This window comes from Harpia harpyja, chromosome W (assembly GCF_026419915.1).
Source record: "Harpia harpyja isolate bHarHar1 chromosome W, bHarHar1 primary haplotype, whole genome shotgun sequence".
Classification (NCBI taxonomy): domain Eukaryota; kingdom Metazoa; phylum Chordata; class Aves; order Accipitriformes; family Accipitridae; genus Harpia; species Harpia harpyja.
This window is the reverse complement of record NC_068968.1, coordinates 35,717,358-35,737,215: the sequence shown is the minus strand read 5'-3', so window position 1 is coordinate 35,737,215 and position 19,858 is coordinate 35,717,358. Positions and strand designations below refer to the sequence as shown.

Sequence of the window (19,858 nt, the reverse complement as noted above, 5' to 3'; positions counted from 1 at the left end):
GACTGGTGTATAGGAAAGCAAAGAGTTTATTCTCTTCATGTTCTGCAGTGCTTAGATGTATTTTGTTCCAATGATCTTAATTTTGTTCAACACTTATTTTCCCCCCTTTTCACATAACACTTTATTTGTTTAATGCCTTCTTGACTAGCCTAGTGTGTCTGTCCCATCCAAGATTTAGATCTTATCCTTTTGTAACTAAATCTCAGAGAATCCAGAGCATATATTCCAACTTTCTCATATGTTTTACAGGTTTTTGTACTCTTTTCTTTTGTATTGCTGTTTACCTCTTCTATTGTGAATTCATAGGACTGAGTGCATCCTTGTGTGTAAACTAGGCAAAATCCTGAACTCTATATCTCTCCAAGATGAGAGATTTGGGTACATTATTTATTAATGAGGGTAGATTATTCCAGTCTCTCAAAATGGATATTGTTCTTTCAACAAGAAAAAAATGTCAACAATGTCCAGAGAATATGAACTATATACACAAAGATCTAGTATCAGACAAACTTTAAGCTTTATCTTCCATTAGTAGAGCTGAAAATTTCACCACTAAATACTTAACAACTGTCCCTAAGCTGGACCATTCTCTCAATTACTTGTATTATGCACTTTGGTGAGCTCAAACCAACATATGGCTCTTCAGGGCACAGCCATTTAGCATAGATTCAAATAGTCTGAAAACTGTCTGTCCTGGTTTCAGATGGGTTAGAGTTAACTTTCTTCCTAGTAGCTGGTACAGTGCTATGTTTTTGAGCTAGGTATGAGAAGAATGTTGATAACACTGATATTTTCAGTTGTTGCTAAGTAGCATTTAATCTCAAGTCAAGGATTTTTCAGCTTCTCATGCCCAGCCAGCGAGAAAGCTGGAGGGGCACAAGAAGTTGGCACAGGACACAGCCAGGGCAGCTGACCCAAACTGGCCAAAGGGATATTCCATACCATGTGATGTCACATCTAGTATAGGAACTGGGGGGAGTGGGGGTGGGGGGATCGCCGCTCGGGGACTAGCTGGGTGTCAATTGGTGGGTGGTGAGCAATTGCACTGCGCATCATTTGTACATTCCAATCCTTTTATTATTACTGTTGTCATTTTATTAGTGTTATCATTATCATTATTAGTTTCTTCCTTTCTGTTCTATTAAACTGTTCTTATCTCAACCCACGAGTTTTACTTCTTTTCCCGATTCTCTCCCCCATCCCACTGGGTGGGGGGGGAGTGAGTGAGCAGCTGTGTGGTGCTTAGTTGCTGGCTGGGGTTAAACCACGACGCTGTCTTACAGTATATCAGAACAAACTGATCTCAGGATTATGGAATCAAAACTAAATTCGCTGAATCTTTGAATTCTACTTGTGACCAAAGGATTCTGGATGCTTCAAAGAATCTGGGCATTTTTATTCATTAAAAGCACTAAGAAGATTAAAAATAGAGGTTTGCGATGGGTTAACCCTGGCTGGACACCAGGTGCCCACCAGAGCCGTTCTATCACTCCCCCTCCTTCTCAGCTGGACAGGGGAGAGAAAATATAACAAAGAGCTTGTGGGTCGAGATAAGGATAGGAGAGATTACTCACCAATTACCGTCACGGGCAAAACAGACTCAATTTTGGGGAAAATTAACTTGATTTATTACAAATCAACCGGAGTAGGGTAATGAGAAATAGTCCCCTCAGGGGGAGGACTCATCACACTCTTCCCCTGCTCCAGCGTGGGGTCCCACCCACGGGAGACAGTCCTCCACGAACTTCTCCAACGTGGGTCCTTCCCATGGCCTGCAGTTCTTCGCAAACTGCTCCAGCATGGGTCCCTTCCACAGTGTGCAGTCCTTCAGGAATGCACTGCTCCAGCGTGGGCCCCCCACGGGGTCACAAGTCCTGCCAGAAAAACCTGCTCCGTGGGCTCCTCTCTCCACAGATCCGCAGGTCCTGCCAGGAGCCTGCTCCAGCGCGGGCTTCCCACGGGGTCACAGCCTCCTTCGGGAACCCACCTGCTCCGGCGTGGGGTCCTCCACGGGCTGCAGGTGGATATCTGCTCCACCATGGACCTCCATGGACTGCAGGGGGACAGCCTGCCTCACCATGGTCTTCACCACGGGCTGCAGGGGAATCTCTGCTCCGGCGCCTGGAGCATCTCCTCCCCCTCCTTCTTCACTGACCTTGGTGTCCGCAGGATTGTTTCTCTTACATGTTCTCGCTCCTCTCTCCAGCTGCCGAATACCACCGTCCGAACTTTTTTTCCTTCTTAAAAATGTTATCACAGAGGCATTACCACTACTGCTGATTGGCTCGGCCTTGGCCGGCGGCGGGTCCATCTTAGAGCCGGCTGGTATGGGCTCTCTTGAACACAGGGGAAGCTTCCAGCAGCTTCTTACAGAAGCCACCCCTGTAACCCCCCCTGCTACCAAAACCTTGCCACACAAAACCAATACAAGGTTTTATATACAGAATTGTCATAATCAAACAAGCACTGAAAACACTGAGTAGGGAAGACACATTTAACACAAAATGGTTCAATCAATCAGACCTGTGATCCCTCCAAATTGAATGCCTGAGCATTGTGACACAACAACATGACATCTTTCTCCAGATCACTGAGGTTCCGATATTTATGGTTACGAATTCTTTCCTGTTGCATTTGTTAAGATGGGGAGAAGGATGGATGGCAGCAGTAGGGAGAGAAAAAGAAAAATAATGGACAGGACAATCAATTAATATTGCTTTTCAATACATTAAAACCTTATCTTTAAACATTTTACCTAAGTAAGTGGAATGACAAGTATCCGATTAAAACAAACAAACAAAATTTAAAGCCTGTGTGAGAGGAATATGTTGACAAAATGTATCATGGCCAAAGGCAGACTAAAAATTGTGCAATCGCTGTGTTAATTGGAAGGGCCAAAAGCAACAGAAACTGTATTGTTGTGGATAAGAAAGGAGTTCAATTCCAAGTTTCTTAGTACAGAAACAAAAAGAGGTACAGCATGAGTGAAGGTAAAAGAGATAGCCATGAACTCCTCATGGCCTCTAAGGTGCAAGAAGTTGCCTAATCCTCACCTATCTAACTGTGGCTGTTCCAAGATGTGATGCTAGTTGAAAGATAATTATATCCCTCCCAACAACATAAAATTTTTGCAAGCACTACACTTATTTAAGTTTTGCTTACAGATTCAGGATTTGGTCCTTTATAAAAAAAAAAATTAATGTATCATCTCTGAAAGTATGATTTATGTCATCCTGTGTTTTGCTTTGACTTAGGTGTTAGTAGTGAAAAACTGCAATATACATTAAGCAAAATTCATAACAAGGGGTATATTAAAATTTAAAATCTAAACAAAAAATTAGGCAAATTTAATATCCACATGAACATAATTTTAATGATGACTTAATGTTCATATTTCTATATAGTAAAAAGGAATAAATAAATGTCCACACCCAGAAATGGTTCTCACCTTTATTTTTTTGAAGTCCACTGGTTTCCTAATTAATTCATAATACTCTGGTAATTCTTTTCTAGATGGGAGTTGAATGAAGACTTCACTTAGCTGCCGTCCAGAACTGTTGAGAAAAACAAGCACACAATACAAAGAATTACTACAACTTTCTCAGAAAATAAATTGTATACAATCAAATTATTAAAAATCTAGCATTTTTTTCTTGTAAAGGATTAGCAACAAATTTTATTCTGAATTGATCTTATTGATTTGATACAAATAATTAATCCACAGTTTAATGCACAACTTTCATGTTCTTGTCCTGATACATCACCACCATCATATGTGTAGATCATAAAGGAGAAGGATCAGGATTTGAATCTGAATTCTCTAGTGCTTTGTCTAGGGCAGCTTTATTCTTTTCTTCATTTTCTTTTATTATTTTTAACTATTCTCTTTGTTGTCACCTTAAATTTATCTTCCTCTTGGTCTTTTTTATAGCTATTTTTATAGCTCTGGTTCATAGTGAACTACTTGTCCATACTGGGTGCTATTATACCAGATGCTGATTGAAATCAGATCAACTAGGTTTTACAATAAATGCCAGCATTAACTTTCATTAATGAATGTTAGGTTTCTAGGAAGATAATTGTAAGTAAGTGCGTTGAAAATCAGTACTGCAGTTTGTACCTCTTTAATCATCCAGAAAGAATTGTCAGAAGTAATGGATTATTTAAATTCCTTGGATATCCTAATACACTTTGCCTATGATTTGCAACTGTCTATATTCTCTGAGATTTCCAGATTTTCCCTTGTCCATCCCTTATTAATAGCTACTTTAATACTTCTGAATAAAAGTTCTTTTTATCCTCTCATTTGTGGCTTCCCAGGTAATAGCTGACTATGAGTTATTTGGAGAGGAAAGATCTGTTGATGGCCCTTATGGGCTCAAGCATATATATATATATTTATGTATGTATTGCCATTTATCTGACAGTCATGGTAGCAGAAAAAAAGCAGCTTCTGAGAAGAACTGTAGTCTGTTTACATAGACAGCATTTAGCAGTGTTTCTCAGCCCATATTTCACAGACAGAAATATCACTGTTTAATTCTATCACAACTTACTCCAAAGGGGCCCTGTTATCTCATTTCCACCTTTGAATGGTAATTTGTAGGAGTTGGGCAACACAGAGCCTGCTGCCAGTTCTTGAGCCCCCCCACCTGAGCTTCTCTCTTACAGCTGTCCTCCACAACACAGCATTCTGTTGAAACTGCAGGTATCTTATCAGACCCACTGGAACTAATGCTGAATCAAAGGTTAATTTAGGTAATTCTGTCACAATGAAGGAGGATAAAATCTATGGGACAGCTGTGTCCTCTATGAATATCATCATCTATGCCTTCTCAATAGGGATCTCTTAATGTGTAAAATAGTCTCAGGATTTGGGTAGATACTATTTTGCCTATGGACCTAGTAGGTTAACGAACAATTAGGAATAAACAGTTTTCTTCTTTTACATGGAGATGTTGATCGACTGAGCCAAGATTTCTTAATGTTCTTGGTTTAGTTCCAGGACACTTCTTCTTATAGACATTGTATGAGAGAGAGGGAAAATAATTCAAATATTCCAAGCATATCTTCCTATTCGGTGTGGTCCAATCAATATCCTGTGGTGTAAATCTTTTGTAGAATATTTTTCCATCCAGTTTACAGCAAACACAATCCTAGCAGTCAAATGCCTGTTAGGTTATGGCAGGTGCAGGAATATACTTTTAGCAGCTGCTGCTGCAGGATGAGAAGGCTGGCTATGTATATCCACCAGGGAAGAGAAAGTGTTCTGAGCATAGATCCAACCTTTATAGCTGTTGAGGCCAGACAACCCTGTTCTGTACCTGTCATGGTTTCAGCTGGGATAGAGTTAATTTTCTTCCTAGTAGCTGGTATAGCGTTATGTTTTGGATTTAGTATGAGAATAATGTTGATAACACACTGATGTTTTAGTTGTTGCTAAGTAGTGTTTATACTAAGTCAAGGGTTTTTCAGCTTCTCGTGCCCAGCCAGCAAGAAGGCTGGAGGGGCACAAGAAGTTGGGAGGGGACACAGCCAGGGCAGCTGACCCAAAGTGGCCAAAGGGGTATTCCATACCATGTGATGTCACATCTAGTATATAAACTGGGGGGAGTTGGCCTGGGGGGGATCGCTGCTTGGGAACTAACTGGACATCAGTCGGTGAGTGGTGAGCAATTGCCTTGTGCATCACTTGTTTTGTATATTCTAATTCTATTATTATTATTGTAATTTTTAAGTTATTATTATCATCATTATTATTATTTTCTTCCTTTCTGTCCTATTGAACTGTCTTTATCTCAACCCATGAGTTTTACTTTTTTTTTCCTGATTCTCTCCCCCATCCCACTGGGTGGGGGGGAGTGAGTGAGCGGCTGTGTGGTGCTTAGTTGCCGGCTGAGGTTAAACCACGACAATCTCCTGTCACAGAAATATTACCTCCTGCTCCCTTTGTGTATGTGTTTCCATATTGCATGTTTGAAAAGACAATATTTATGTAATTAAAAATTACTGTTATGGGTATGGTGGAAGAAAATTATTAATTCTGAATGCCATTCTCTGATTTTTAATCCATATTTCCACTTTTATAATTAAAAAATAATAAACTCTATAGCCACCATATAAAAAAGCATGAGCAGTAATCATTTATGTTTGCCTAGCAACTAGCAGTCTACATGTTAAAGAGCAAGAGTGACCAAAATAAATTATCATCAGAACTGACTGTGACAGAAAGATGATGGTTCACTACTATTGTATTAGTTCATCCTTTTATTCCCATGTGTGTTCACATGTGAATACTTACATATTATATAGGTTAAAATTCCTTAAGGAATAGTACTCCTTTTTATCAAACCTCTTTCCCCTTCGGGTATTCGAAAATAATGAAACCAGAAAGGAAAGATAACAATGAAGCTGAAACTGCAAGATGCTCACATTTCTTTGGCAAATTTCACACTTCTCAACAAACACTGAAATTCCATTTACATGGGTTGGGTGAAGAGTCCTGCATGCTTGCTCCAGTCAGAGTTCTCACACCTAGCACTAGTGTGCTAATTACAACTTCCATTCAAGTGCAACTCATGGTGAAGTTGTTCTAAAAATATCCCAAACAAATACAAAAACCCCACCTTCATGGTAAGGTTGTTATTTTGTATTTATAACTTTCCAGCAGTAATCCAGACAGGTGGAGAGATTATTCACTTTTGTTAAATTTATTTTAATTTTTTTTCCCTTTCCAAGATTATTTGACTTCACTAGTAGATGGCAGACATTTCCCTATTATTTAAATGGCAATAGGAATAGCAATTCCTATTTTTGATGTATGGCTACATAGGCCATAATCTTGATCAGGGTATCAATCACAACTATTTATTTTTTATGCTTGAAGACTTCAGAGTATTGATTGGTATAATTAATTACTATTTACATTACTGATGACTGTAGGAACATATTTAGCTAACAGTCACAAGAGCATTCCAGATGCCTTTAGAAGACCTTGAGCAGAACAAACAAGAAGACATGAAAGAAGAAAGATGATAATAAAGCCAATTAGAAGATCACAAGTGCGCAATCCACGATAAAGGGAACTTGGCACAAAGAACCTCAATTCGGCGGTTTATCTTGACCAATTAGACTGAGACAAGTTTCGCATGTTTTAGTTGGTATAACCAATTATGCCTTATGTTTATGCACGTGTACAGAGATGGTATAACCAATCATATTCTATGCTTGGGCGTGTGTACAAGGACTTTGCAGAATATGTGATTATAAATATGTGTGTGTTTTAGCAATAAAGGGTCGTCGGTCGTTTGCTTTCAACTTTACAGGCATCCGTGTATTTTTACCTCCTGCAAATGGTGACCCCGGTGTGGCCCTGAGAGCGCAGAAGATGCGGCAGGAGAAGCCCTGGTTGGAGGTACTGCTGTCAGCGGGACCGAAGCAGGGAAGCTGAGCCTAGGCTAAGACACCTGAAAGGAAGGTGAGCAACCAGGGGCAGTATGGGGCAGAACTTGTCCTCGGAGGAAAGGGCAATAGTCAGACTCCTACTGCATATACTCTCTAAGAGAGGAATTCAATGTACTGAATCTTCCGTGAGAGGGTTATTGAAATGGTGCCGAGTTCAGGGCTCTCCTGTTGAAATGGCTACCACATTTGAGCCTGATATTTGGGCAGAAATTGGAACAAAATTACGGGATGCGGTCTCTAAAGGGGATCAACACGCTGAAGACCTGGTTATTACTTGGCGGTTGCTTTTTGACAATATACGATCCTTACGGGCAGAAAGAAAGGTGGCAGCGAAGGCAAATTCGATTTTGAATCCAAAAGTATCGGTGTCGGTAAATGGCGATGAGGACAGACACAATACCAATGAGTCATCTTGTTCGCATTGTCCCTCTGACTGTACTAGTCATAAAATGACATTACCAGATGGTTCAGTAAAAGATACACCGGAGCCAAAAAAGGCATCGCCACCTATTCTACCACCAAACCCTGAGAAAGAAATATGCCCGATTAAGCCGTCTATGGGTTTATATCCACCTTTACCTGACAATGATGATAATTGGCCAGAACCTCCCCGAGACGATATTTCTTTAGAAAAAGAAAAACCGCTGCCAAGTTACGATGTAGCTGAAGATTTGGGCTGTGACCCGAGAAGTTCCTGGAGAGAAATACATAAGAAAGCAGCAAGCGAGGGAGTGGTCGTTCCTCATGCTTATCCTGTTATAGTGAGGGCAAATAATTCAAATGAATGGAACCCCTTTTCATGGGATTTGATAAAAGAAGTGCGCAAGTCAGTCCTTAATTATGGGCTGACGGCTCCTTACACCGAAGCGCTACTCGACAATATTTTCGGAGCTCAACTTATGACTCCGTACGATTGCGATCAATTAGCCACCATGCTATTAAAGCCAACTCAGAAAATGTTGTGGAGAGACAGATGGAGGGGACTGTGTGAAGAAGTTGCTGTAAAAAATTTGGATAGACCCGATGATGACCCCATGAGGACAATAGGGATAGATCAGCTTATTGGGACTGGCAAATTTACTGATCCAAGATTACAGGCAAAGTTTCCCGTAGAAGCCTTGAGAACTGCTTCAGTAATGGCGTTTAAAGCAATGATGACTCTGCCAGAAGAAGGTAAAAATGTTATGTCGTTCACGCAGGTTAAGCAGGGTCCCCAGGAATCGTACATGTCCTTCATTGACAGACTAAGAGATGCAATAACTAAACAAGTATCGAGTGTGGAGGCTCAGAATGCTTTGGTGCTAAAATTGGCAGTAGAGAATGCAAATGCTGACTGTAAAAAGGTTTTGATGGCGTTACCCAGAAATGCCAGCCTTGTTGATATGGTTGAGGCATGTAACAAGATCGGAACTACATCATTCCAAATGAATGCATTAGCAGAAGCGTTTGCGGTTGCACTTAGAGGGGATAAAAAATGTTACAATTGTGGAAAGCCCGGCCATTTAAAAGCACAATGTCGGGCTAAAGGGAAACCGGGACAAAATCACTTGCAGTATCAACAACAAACTGTAACGCCAGTTCAGGTTTGTGCAAGATGCCAGAAGAGTGGCCATATGGCTCGTGTTTGCCGTTCTAAATATCATAAGGATAGCTCTCCACTACCACCTATGGCGGGAAACGGCCAGCAGAGCGCGCCGGTGAACCGCGCGACGACGCAAATAGCACCGGCCACTCAGGCTGCTTGGCAAGCCTCTCCGCCCGGACAGCAGGCAGTGCCGGAGTGGACCTGGACACAGCAGTAGAAACAACGCTTTTTGATATAACCGTGCAGTGTATTCCAACAACTGCATGTGGACCATTAGGGTTTGGACTGAGTGCATTATTAGTAGGGCGATCATCAACAACTAGGAAAGGATTGTTTGTTTTGCCAGGAGTAATTGACTCTGATTTTACAGGACAAATTCAAGTTATGGTATGGACACCTATGCCACCGGTTAACATTCCAGCTGGAAGCCGAATTGCACAACTCGTTCCTTTTCAAGCGCAGGTTCCCAATGCTCTAAAACAACATAGGGGGACAAACGGTTTTGGTTCCACGGGAGAACCAGAGATTTTTTGGGCTCTAGACATTGGACAAAGAAAGCCAACTTTGCAAATTCAGTTTTTACACCCTCAAGATCAACCTAAATTCTGGACCTGTCAGCTATTAGTTGATACAGGAGCAGATGTGACAATAATTTCAAGCACAGACTGGCCATCAAGTTGGCTGCTGGTCAATCCAGCCCATGGACTCGTGGGGGTGGGTGGAACATCAACCACCATGCAAAGTGCAGTAACATTAAAATGCAAAAATCCTGATGGTTATGTTTTCTCAGTGCGTCCCTACATTGCTCCTGTACCAGTTAACTTGTTGGGGCGGGATGTATTAGGGCAGATGAGTTGTACCATTGTCAGCAATCCTAAGCATTTTGTGGAGCGGCCATTGAAGAGCGACCAACCCTTAAATTAAAATGGAAAACTGATGATCCGGTTTGGGTAGATCAGTGGCCGCTAACCCAGGAAAAGGTCGCTAAACTGCAGGAGCTGGTACAGGAACAATTGGAAAAGGGACATATTAGACCAACAACAAGTCCGTGGAATACACCTGTGTTCATAATCCCAAAGAAAAGTGGAAAGTGGAGACTTTTACATGATTTAAGAAAAATAAATGAGGTTATGGAAGACATGGGAGCCCTTCAGCCTGGGTTGCCATCCCCAAGCATGATTCCGCGAGACTGGGACATTTTGATAATTGATTTAAAAGATTGTTTCTTTACCATTCCTTTGCATGAACAGGATGCGATGCGATTTGCCTTTTTGGTGCCATCTGTTAACAAAGCTGAACCAATGAAACGATATCATTGGACGGTATTGCCACAAGGTATGAAAAATTCCCCAACGATGTGTCAAATTTTTGTGGATTGGGCATTAAAACCAGTACGAGAGAAATGGCCTCGGTATATAATATATCATTACACGGATGATATATTGCTTGCTGGAAGCCAATTAAATAAACCTGAACTGATCGATGAGTTAACAATTAAGCTAAAAGAAGTAGGGCTACAGATTGCACCGGAAAAGGTTCAATGTCAATCTCCCTGGAATTATTTGGGTTGGAAAATTATGCAAACAGCTATTTTCCCACAAAAACTGCAATTGAGAACAGAAATCAAGACATTAAATGATGTTCAAAAGTTGGTAGGAGATCTAAATTGGGTGAGAAACATTTGTGGCATTACAAATGAGGAAATGAGTCCATTATTAACATTGTTGACAGGAGAGGGCGATTTACATTCCCCTCGAACGTTAACAGAGGAAGCCGAATTAGCTTTACAGGGGATAACCAAAAAATTAGAAACAGCATACGGAGATTGACGGGTGGGAGATGTTGAACTTCAATTAGCCATAATAAATCATGACCAACATCCGTATGCTATTATATTGCAGTGGTTGGAAGCTGAAAAAGATCCTTTACGAATTTTAGAATGGGTGTTTGCGCCATTCCAGCCTAAAAAGACAATTACCACCAGATTGGAAATGTTTTCATTGTTAATAATCAAAGGAAGATCACGTATAATTGAAATAGCCGGTGAGGAACCAGGAAAATTGTTAATTCCCTTACAACAAGATCATTGAGAATGGGGTTTGCAGAATTCTGTAGCACTTCAAACTGCAATAGAGGGCTACACAGGGAAACTAAGTATTCACTACCTGAGTCATCGAATGTTCACCTTTTGGAAAAACACAGGGCTAGAATCAATACCTAAACTTAGTCAGCACCCTGTTAAAGGACCTACAGCATTTACCGATGGAGGAGGCAAATCAGGAAAGGCCGGTGTAGTATGGAGAGAAGGCAACGAATGGAAGACTCACGTGGTTCATTGTGAAGGCTCGGTGCAAAAAGTAGAGTTGCAAGCTGTAATTGAAGTGTTTAAATTATGGTCGAATGTTTCCGTAAATATTATTTGCGATTCGCTTTATGTTGTTGGGGTAGTACAACGAATGGAAAGAGCTATTTTGAAACACTGTAAACAAGAGGATTTATACCGACAGTTTAGAACATTGTGGTACCTGTTAAATTACAGGTTACACCCCTATTTTGTAAGTCATGTTCGAAGTCACACGAATCTGCCAGGAGAAATAGCACAAGGAAATGCAACAGTAGATCGGTTGGTAGCTCATGCATGGACGGGACCTTCACCAGATAAGCTAGGACAAGCTAGAATCTCACATGGGTTTTTTCATCAGTCAGCAAAGGTACTTGCAAAACAATTTGGAATCACCATTGGAGATGCAAAAGCCATTACACAGACATGTTCCGAGTGTCAACTTGTGGGTACAAATTCACCTGGAGCCGTAAATCCACGAGGTTTGCATTCTTTACAGTTGTGGCAAATGGATGTAACACATGTACCTGAGTTTGGTAGATTGAAATATGTTCATGTGTCTGTGGATTGTTTTTCTGCAGCTGTATGGGCAACAGCGCAGACAGGAGAAACAAGTTGACATGTCCAGCGACAGCTGCATTCAGCTTTTGCAGCACACGGCATTCCACTAAAGATAAAAACTGACAATGGGCCGTGCTACATCGCACAGCCAACTCAAAAGTTTTTTAGTCAATGGGGTATTGTACACACCACAGGTATACCACATTCCCCTACAGGCCAGGCAATTGTAGAACGCATGAATCAGACTTTGAAACGCCAACTGCAAAAACAAAAAGGGGGAGAGAAGATGGCTACTCCTCACGAACGATTGAACAAAGTTGTATATGTGTTGAATTACTTGAGATTGACAGATGGCGAAAGTGTACCACCAATTGTAAAACATGTGCAAGGCATGGTAGGAGATTTGTTTGACATTAATAGCAATGTTCAAGTTAGGGTTAAAAATGTTGAGAAAAATGTATGGGAAGGACCATTTCAATTAATAACCTGGGGAAGAGGTTATACTTGTGTTGTTACAGATCACGGAACAAGATGGGTACCAGCAAAGTGGGTAAAACCCTGGACAGTCGTTACATCCTTGGAAAAACACTGAACCTAAAAGGACCCCTCCTCGCTGTTATGGGTGACACACATAAGTGAAGAATGGATGATCCAACAACCAAAACAGAATGTATGGGTAATCTTGGCGAACATAACGCATCAAGAAGCTATCTATTTTGCTTGTATATAGAAATGCTACAGCTTATTGTAACTATATCTATTCCAGAATATCATGCTCTTTTTCTATTCCAGCTGTTTTACCTGCAGGGATAGAGCGTGGGGGGGGGGAATTCCATCGAAACTTAACGGGAGGCCATGCAGCCTCGGACGACTTGTATTACTAACACCCGATATCAATATGATTCACAGTAAAAAGGCACACGATAACTAACACAGGGTTAAGTGGATAGCTAGCAAGTTTGGGAATTATGGGATGATTAAAAGATTTGCTTATGCATGGCTTAGTTATTCTAATTGTAGTATTAGCAGTTGTAATAATTGTACCATATATTATAGAAATAGTTGAACGTATGATTGCAAAAGCATTTCATGTAACTTGGCTTGCACAAAAACAAAAAAGAGGAGTTGTAGGAACATATTTAGCTAACAGTCACAAGAGCATTCCAGACACCTTTAGAAGACCTTGAGCAGAACAAACAAGAAGACATGAAAGAAGAAAGATGATAATAAAGCCAATTAGAAGATCACAAGTGCGCAATCCATGATAAAGGGAACTTGGCACAAAGAACCTCAATTCGGCGGTTTATCTTGACCAATTAGACTGAGACAAGTTTTGCATGTTTTAGTTGGTATAACCAATTATGCCTTATGTTTATGCGCGTGTACAGAGATGCTATAACCAATCATATTCTATGCTTGGGCGTGTGTACAATGACTTTGCAGAATATGTGATTATAAATATGTGTGTGTTTTAGCAATAAAGGGTCGTCTGTCATTTGCTTTCAACTTTACAGGCGTCCGTGTATTTCTACCTCCTGCAGATGACCAGTTACGTTACTATTTTATAACACAGCTAAAAGCTAATCAATTGAAGAAATCTCTGAAACAGTCCAAATGAAAATAATTTTACATACAAAGAAAAATCCTCTCCCCTGAACTAATCTGTCAAAACTAGGATAGTACAAGTACTAATTTAAACATTTTTATCTTTAATGATGCAGTGATCAAAATGATACACACCAAAAATATGGGAAGTCTTCTGTTCAATCAAGAAACATGGGCAGGACACAATGATCCAACCCTCCAACCTTCTTATCAGCCTTATTAAACATGGTTAACAACCACCTACTAAGAGGAGGAAGCTTTATGAAGTTATCAGGTAAGGCTCTGTACTCACTACTTTGTCTAGGTCTAATGAGCTGAATAGAGAGTAGGTGGATCACAGAAGCACACCACTTCATACAACAGAGCTGTTATGGTTGTAGAGATCTGGTAGGAGTCAACTGTCGCTATCTAAGCAAAGTTAATGCAAAGTAACAGGTGCAGCAAAATGTCACCAAGGCATTAAAGAACAAATTACTGCAAGGGACAAGAGTACAATGAAGTTGTAGGGAAGATGGAGGAATATTGGATTAAATGAATTTTTTTGCATTTAAAAATCAGGTAAGGGAAAAACTAACTTCTGAGGATTCTAGACTAATAGTTTATCTTACTTTGAAATTTAAAAATAAGGGAAAGCACTCACAGGAGGAAGAAGATGGTTTTGGAGTCTAAGGCAGCATGCATGTCCATGGTGCAAACAAAGCAACTAGGGCTCAGATTGATCTCATTTGGTATATAAATTCCTAGTTCAGTAAAAACATGGTTTTATTTCCAGTAAAATTGTTCCTAATTTCAAAAGAGTAAAATAATTACCCTGGTCATATAGAGAAACTTTGGTTTCTAAAAACATAAGAAAAGAATTACAAATTAATCTCTACACCAGCCTTCTATGTGGACATTTTCAATTTCAGAGGGAATGAAAGACAGAAAGGTTAAAAATGAGGATCAGAACTGGAAAAAAAAAGGATGGAAATGCTGGACATGCATTTCAACCATCTTTCCCCTTGAAGGGGAAATTCAAATTGTAACTGCTCAGCAATGGTAATTCATGACAAAGGAATGATCTGGCATGGAGGGCAAGAAGGCCTAACTGCAGAATGGGTTAAACTGCCTGATGAGATAAGAAATGCCACAGTATTGTCTTGTAACAATCGTGGAGTACTCCAGGGCCACTTTTGGTAAACACAGCTGGCACTGGGGGATGAACCAAACACCGGGCTAAGGTGCCTGATGCCTTCTGATACCCACACTCACATGACTGGCACAGGTGATGTCAGAAGGACAATCTGTTATTGAAACCATAGGAACAAGAATGGAAGGTCCCAGCATTGAATCCACTGAAGCATGGAGGTGAAACAATGAGGTTCTGTCAACACTATTGCCTTACTTCTGATTTATATCATAAGTGCCCAGTTCTGGAGTAGTGTCAAGAAAAAAGTGTGTCCTTAGCTAACTTAGCTTGATTTTAATATTAAAAATGACACCCACTTGTGCATAATGAGTATGTAAATGTAAGACCACCTTAATATAATGAGTTAGGTAATTATCTAGACATGTGTAGAAGTACTTTTGTTATATAAATTTTTAACTAATCATGTATTTTGTTACAACTTTTTCCTTGATCCTGATGTGTATATAAGACCCTGTTTGCATTTCAAGTGTGTGCTAGCTTTGTGGAGTTACCACCTAGCACCCATCTCTGCGCAGACATGAAATAAATATCTTGGCTCTGTGTGTTATCAGCTCTTCGCGCACTGGGTGAAGAACCCTGTTTTGGGACAACACAGGTGTAAGTGTATATAAGGAATTGGCTCATGCTGCATCTTTGCGGACTCCTTGTAGAACCGCTTATTGCAGTAGGACTCTGTCCAATGCATTACTCATTAAATCTTTTTATATATAAGCACAAACGTGTGTTTAATTCGCCTCAAGGGGTACAATAAAAATTCCCTAACACGCTAAACAATTGTCTTATATCACAAATGCAGACCAAGTTTCAACACCTACAAGGGCACCTTTTCTAACTTGCAGATATTAGTTTCTTAAGTGTAGAAATAATTGCAACAAAATCCAAAACCAAAACACTTTAGACATTGAAGGTGGGGCCTGTAAAGATGATGCTTATGTCTAAAAATGTCAGCGTCATCCCCAAGTTTTTCCCCACTTGTGATTTTAATTCTAAATTAGAAAGAGGGCAAATGTGATCTCTGACACAAAGATAGTACATTTATAGATACAAAAAGATTAATGAAACAATATCCTACTCATAATTTGGTGTTAGAAATTCATATTAGAGACAACAGTAAGAACAGTGTAGTTAAAAAAAAGCACAGCTATCAGAGGGGCTAATAAGTACAATTTCCTAATGTTTTCCTTTTTTTGTAGCTTTGGGAAATTAATTACCTAGACAAGTGTTTTGTTTGCTTATTTTTTTAATGCCAGATATCTGCTTCAGGGTGATTTGGTTTGGAAGACTTCTTTCAAACAATTAAACTTCTAAAACCAAAAGCTAGCAGACAAACTCCTGTGAAGTTAAAAATTCTATTCTTACAACTGTTCTAGTGCTTCTGTACTTTGAACAGTAATGCAACACTGAGTCGCCGAGGTGAGCTGCTCTGGTGCCGGCCCGGCCCGCAGCGGCATGGCAGATCTTGGCGTACAGGGAGGGGTTCCTGAGGCAGGGAAACGCCAGGGCAGCAGACATGCCCGCCAGGAGCCAGTAGCTCTCGTGGGAGGTGCTGGTGAGGCCTGGGTGTTGCCAGAGCAACAGCAGCCACCCCTACATCTATAAAAAGTAGCCTAGAGAGCACTAGCAACCAGGCTGTGGTACAGCAGTTTGTGTGGAAGGGCATGTGGGAAGGGTGTTGTCACCCTACCATCTCCAATGGTCAGTTCAATTGGTGGTCATCACCCTCTCAGAAGGAGCTGAACTATGGTATCCACCCAGCAGAAAGCTATGTCCTCTGCACTCACCAGAACTGATGTGGCTACCCAGACAGAGCCCCCATGAAAACATGCAGCCATCCAGGTCTCAGGTTGCAGGGCATGCCAGAGCCTTTCACTAGTACCTGATGGCAGGATTGAGAACAGCTGTGTGAGGTGTGACCAAGTAGATGATCTGCTCAGCCTGGTGGCAGAGCTTTGAGAGGAAGTGGACAGGTTAAGGAGCATTGGGGGGGTCTGAGAAAGAGATAGACTGGTGGAACCGTGCTCTGCCCTCCCTGAGACAGAAACAGGAACAGCCACCAGAAAAAAACACAAGATCAAGGGGATCCTGTATCCTTCCCCCCACACCAGGCAGAAGGCAGTAGCTTAAAGGAAAGGAGTGAATGGAGGCAAGTCTATGCTTGGGGTGGCAGGCGAACCCCCTCCTTGCCTACCTCGCCTTCCCAGGTACCTCTATACAACAGGTATGAGGCTCTGGATTTGGAAGGTCAGTCAGTTAATGATGTGGATGATGGTCCATCTACATTAGAGGCATTGCCAAGGTCAGAAAGGCCTACCCCCTGTATCGTGACCGCCTTCAGGAGGAAAAAAAGATGGGTTATAGTTGTAGGTGACTCCCTTCTGAGGGGAACAGAGGGTCCAATATGCCAGACAGACCCTCCTCTTAGGGAAGTCTGCTGCCTCGCTGGGGCCTGAGTTAAGGACATCACTAGGAAACATCCTAGCCTGATACAGCCCTTGGACTATTACCCATTATTGCTCTTCCACGTGGGTGGCGATGAAGCTGCAACGCGTAGTCCAAGGGCAATCAAAAGAGACTTCAGGGCCTTGGGATGGTTGGTAAGGGAATCTGGGGCACAGGTAATTTTTTTCCTCTGTCCTTCCAGTTGCAGGCAGGGATATTGGAAGAAACGGATGGACCCAGTTTATTAATACATGGCTCTGTGGCTGGTGTCACCGCCAGAATTTTGGGGTTTTCGATAATGGGATGGTCTACGTGGCACCAGGCCTGCTGGCGTCGGATGGGATTCACCTTTCTCAAAGGGGGAAGAGTGTCTTTGCTCATGAGCTAGGGGGGCTGATTGACAGAGCTTTAAACTAGACTTGAAGGGGGAGTGGGATAATATCAGGCTTGCCCGTGACAAGCCAAGGTTTGAGGGACAGGGTGCTAGTGAGGGCCCTCAGCCTGTTGCTGTGAGACTTGCTGGGTACACTGGAGCATACTTGAAGTCTTACAGAGTTGAGCTGGGGGCTCCTGAGGTAATAGGAGCCGACAGGGGAACACCGGTGAAATACCTCAAAGGAATTAAGGGGTGTTCCTCTAAGAAGGTGACATGGCCAACAGCCCAGCTGAAGTGCCTCTACACCAATACATGCAGCATGGGCAACAAACAGGAAGAGCTGGAAGCCACCGTGCTGCTAGAAAACTACCACCTAGTTGCCATTACTGAAACTTGGTGGGGCGAATCCCATGACTAGAGCGCTGCTATCGATGGCTGCAAGCTGTTCAGAAGGGACAGGCGAGGAAGGAGGGGCGGAGGGGTTGCCCTCTATGTCAAGAAATGGATAGATTGTGAAGAGCTGTCTCTGAAGAATAGCCACGAGCAGGTTGAAAGCTTATGGGTAAGAATTAGAGACCGAGGCAACAAAGGAAACCTTGTGGCTGGTGTTTACTACAGGCTGCCCAATCAAGGGGAGCCTATTGACGAAGCCTTCTTACTCCAGCTACAGGAGGCATCGTGCTCACAGGCTCTCATCCTGCCAGGGGACTCCAATCACCCTGACATCTGCTGGAAAAGTAGCACAGCGAGCTGAAGGCAATCCAGGAGACTCCTGGAGTGCATCAAGGATAACTCCTTAGGCCAGGTAATAGACAGCCCTACCAGAGGGGATGCGTTACTGGACCTGTTGGTCACCAACGCAAGTGAGCTAATTGGTGACGTCAAGATTGGAGGCAGCCTGGGCTGCAGTGATCATGCACTGGTGGAGTTTGCAGTCCTGAGGGATATGGGACAGGCAAGGAGTAAAGTCAGGATCCTGGATTTTAGGAAAGCAAACTTCCAGCTGTTCAAGGAGTTAGTCAATGGGACCCCCTGGGAAACTGCCCTCAGGGACAAGGGAGCAGAACAGAGCTGGCAGATCTTTAAGGTTGCTTTCCACAGAGCGCAAGAGCTCTCGATCCCCACGTGTAAGAAATCAGGAAAGGAAGGCAAGAGACCAGCATGGCTGAGTCAAGACCTGCTGGTCAAATTAAAGGGCAAGAAGGAAATGCACGGGCAGTGGAAGCAAGGACAGGTATCCTGGAGAGAGTATAGGGACGTTGCCCAGTTGTGTAGGGATGGAGTCAGGAAGGCCAAGGTGCAGCTGGAGCTGAATTTGGCAAGAGCCGCAAAGAATAATAAGGGCTTCTACAGGTATGTCAGCCAGAAAAGGAAGGTAAAAGAAAGCGTACGCCCCTGATGAACACAACTGGCAAACTGGTAACAATGGATGAGGAGAAGGCTGAGGTACTCAACAAATTTTTGCCTCAGTCTTCACTGGAAACCTCTCTTCCCACACCTCTTGAGTGGATCGGCCTCAAGGCAAAGACTGGGGGAGCAAAGTCCCTCCCACTTCAAGAGAAGATCAGGTTCTTAACCACCTGAAGAACCTGAACATACATAAGTCTATGGGACCTAATGTCCTGGTTTCACCTGGGATAGAGTTAATTGTCTTCCTAGTAGCTGGTACAGTGCTATGTTTTGAGTTCAGTATGAGAAGAATGTTGATAACACTGATGTTTTCAGTTGTTGCTAAGTAGTGTTTAGACTAAAGTCAAGGATTTTTCAACTTCTCATGCCCAGCCAGCAAGAAGGTGGAGGGGCACAAGAAGTTGGCACAGGACACAGCCAGGGCAGCTGACCCAAGCTGGCCAACGGGGTATTCCATACCATGTGACGTCCCATCTAGTATATAAACTGGGGGGAGTGGGGGTGGGGGGAATTGCCACTCGGGGACTAACTGGGTGTCAGTCAGTGGGTGGTAAGCAATTGCACTGTGCATCATTCGTACATTCCAATCCTTTTATCATTACTGTTGTCATTTTATTAGTTATCATTATAATTATTAGTTTCTTCTTTTCTGTTCTATTAAACTGTTCTTATCTCAACCCACGAGTTTTACTTCTTTTCCCGATTCTCTCCCCCATCCCACTGGGTGGGGGGAGTGAGTGAGCGGCTGCGTGGTGCTTAGTTGCTGGCTGGGGTTAAACCACGACACCTAACAAGATGCATCCCAGAGTCCTGAGGGAATTGGCTGATGTAATTGCCAAGCCACTCTCCATGATGTTTGAAAAGTCATGGCTGTCAGGTAAAATCCCT

At 42.2% G+C, this 19,858-nt stretch overlaps 1 protein-coding gene across 3 annotated transcripts in view; it reads right to left on the bottom strand.

Annotated features, from left to right (window-relative positions):
- The window catches only part of LOC128136234 (probable global transcription activator SNF2L2), a 249,047-nt gene that overhangs the window by 5,639 nt on the left and 223,550 nt on the right, over nucleotides 1-19,858 (bottom strand). For all 3 annotated transcript variants that reach the window (XM_052775473.1, XM_052775474.1, XM_052775476.1), the window contains exons 31-32: nucleotides 3,449-3,554; nucleotides 2,524-2,625 (exon numbers count right to left, since the gene is read on the bottom strand). In XM_052775473.1, coding sequence (XP_052631433.1) covers nucleotides 2,524-2,625; nucleotides 3,449-3,554 — 208 coding nt within the window. The remainder of the gene's footprint in view (nucleotides 1-2,523; nucleotides 2,626-3,448; nucleotides 3,555-19,858) is intronic.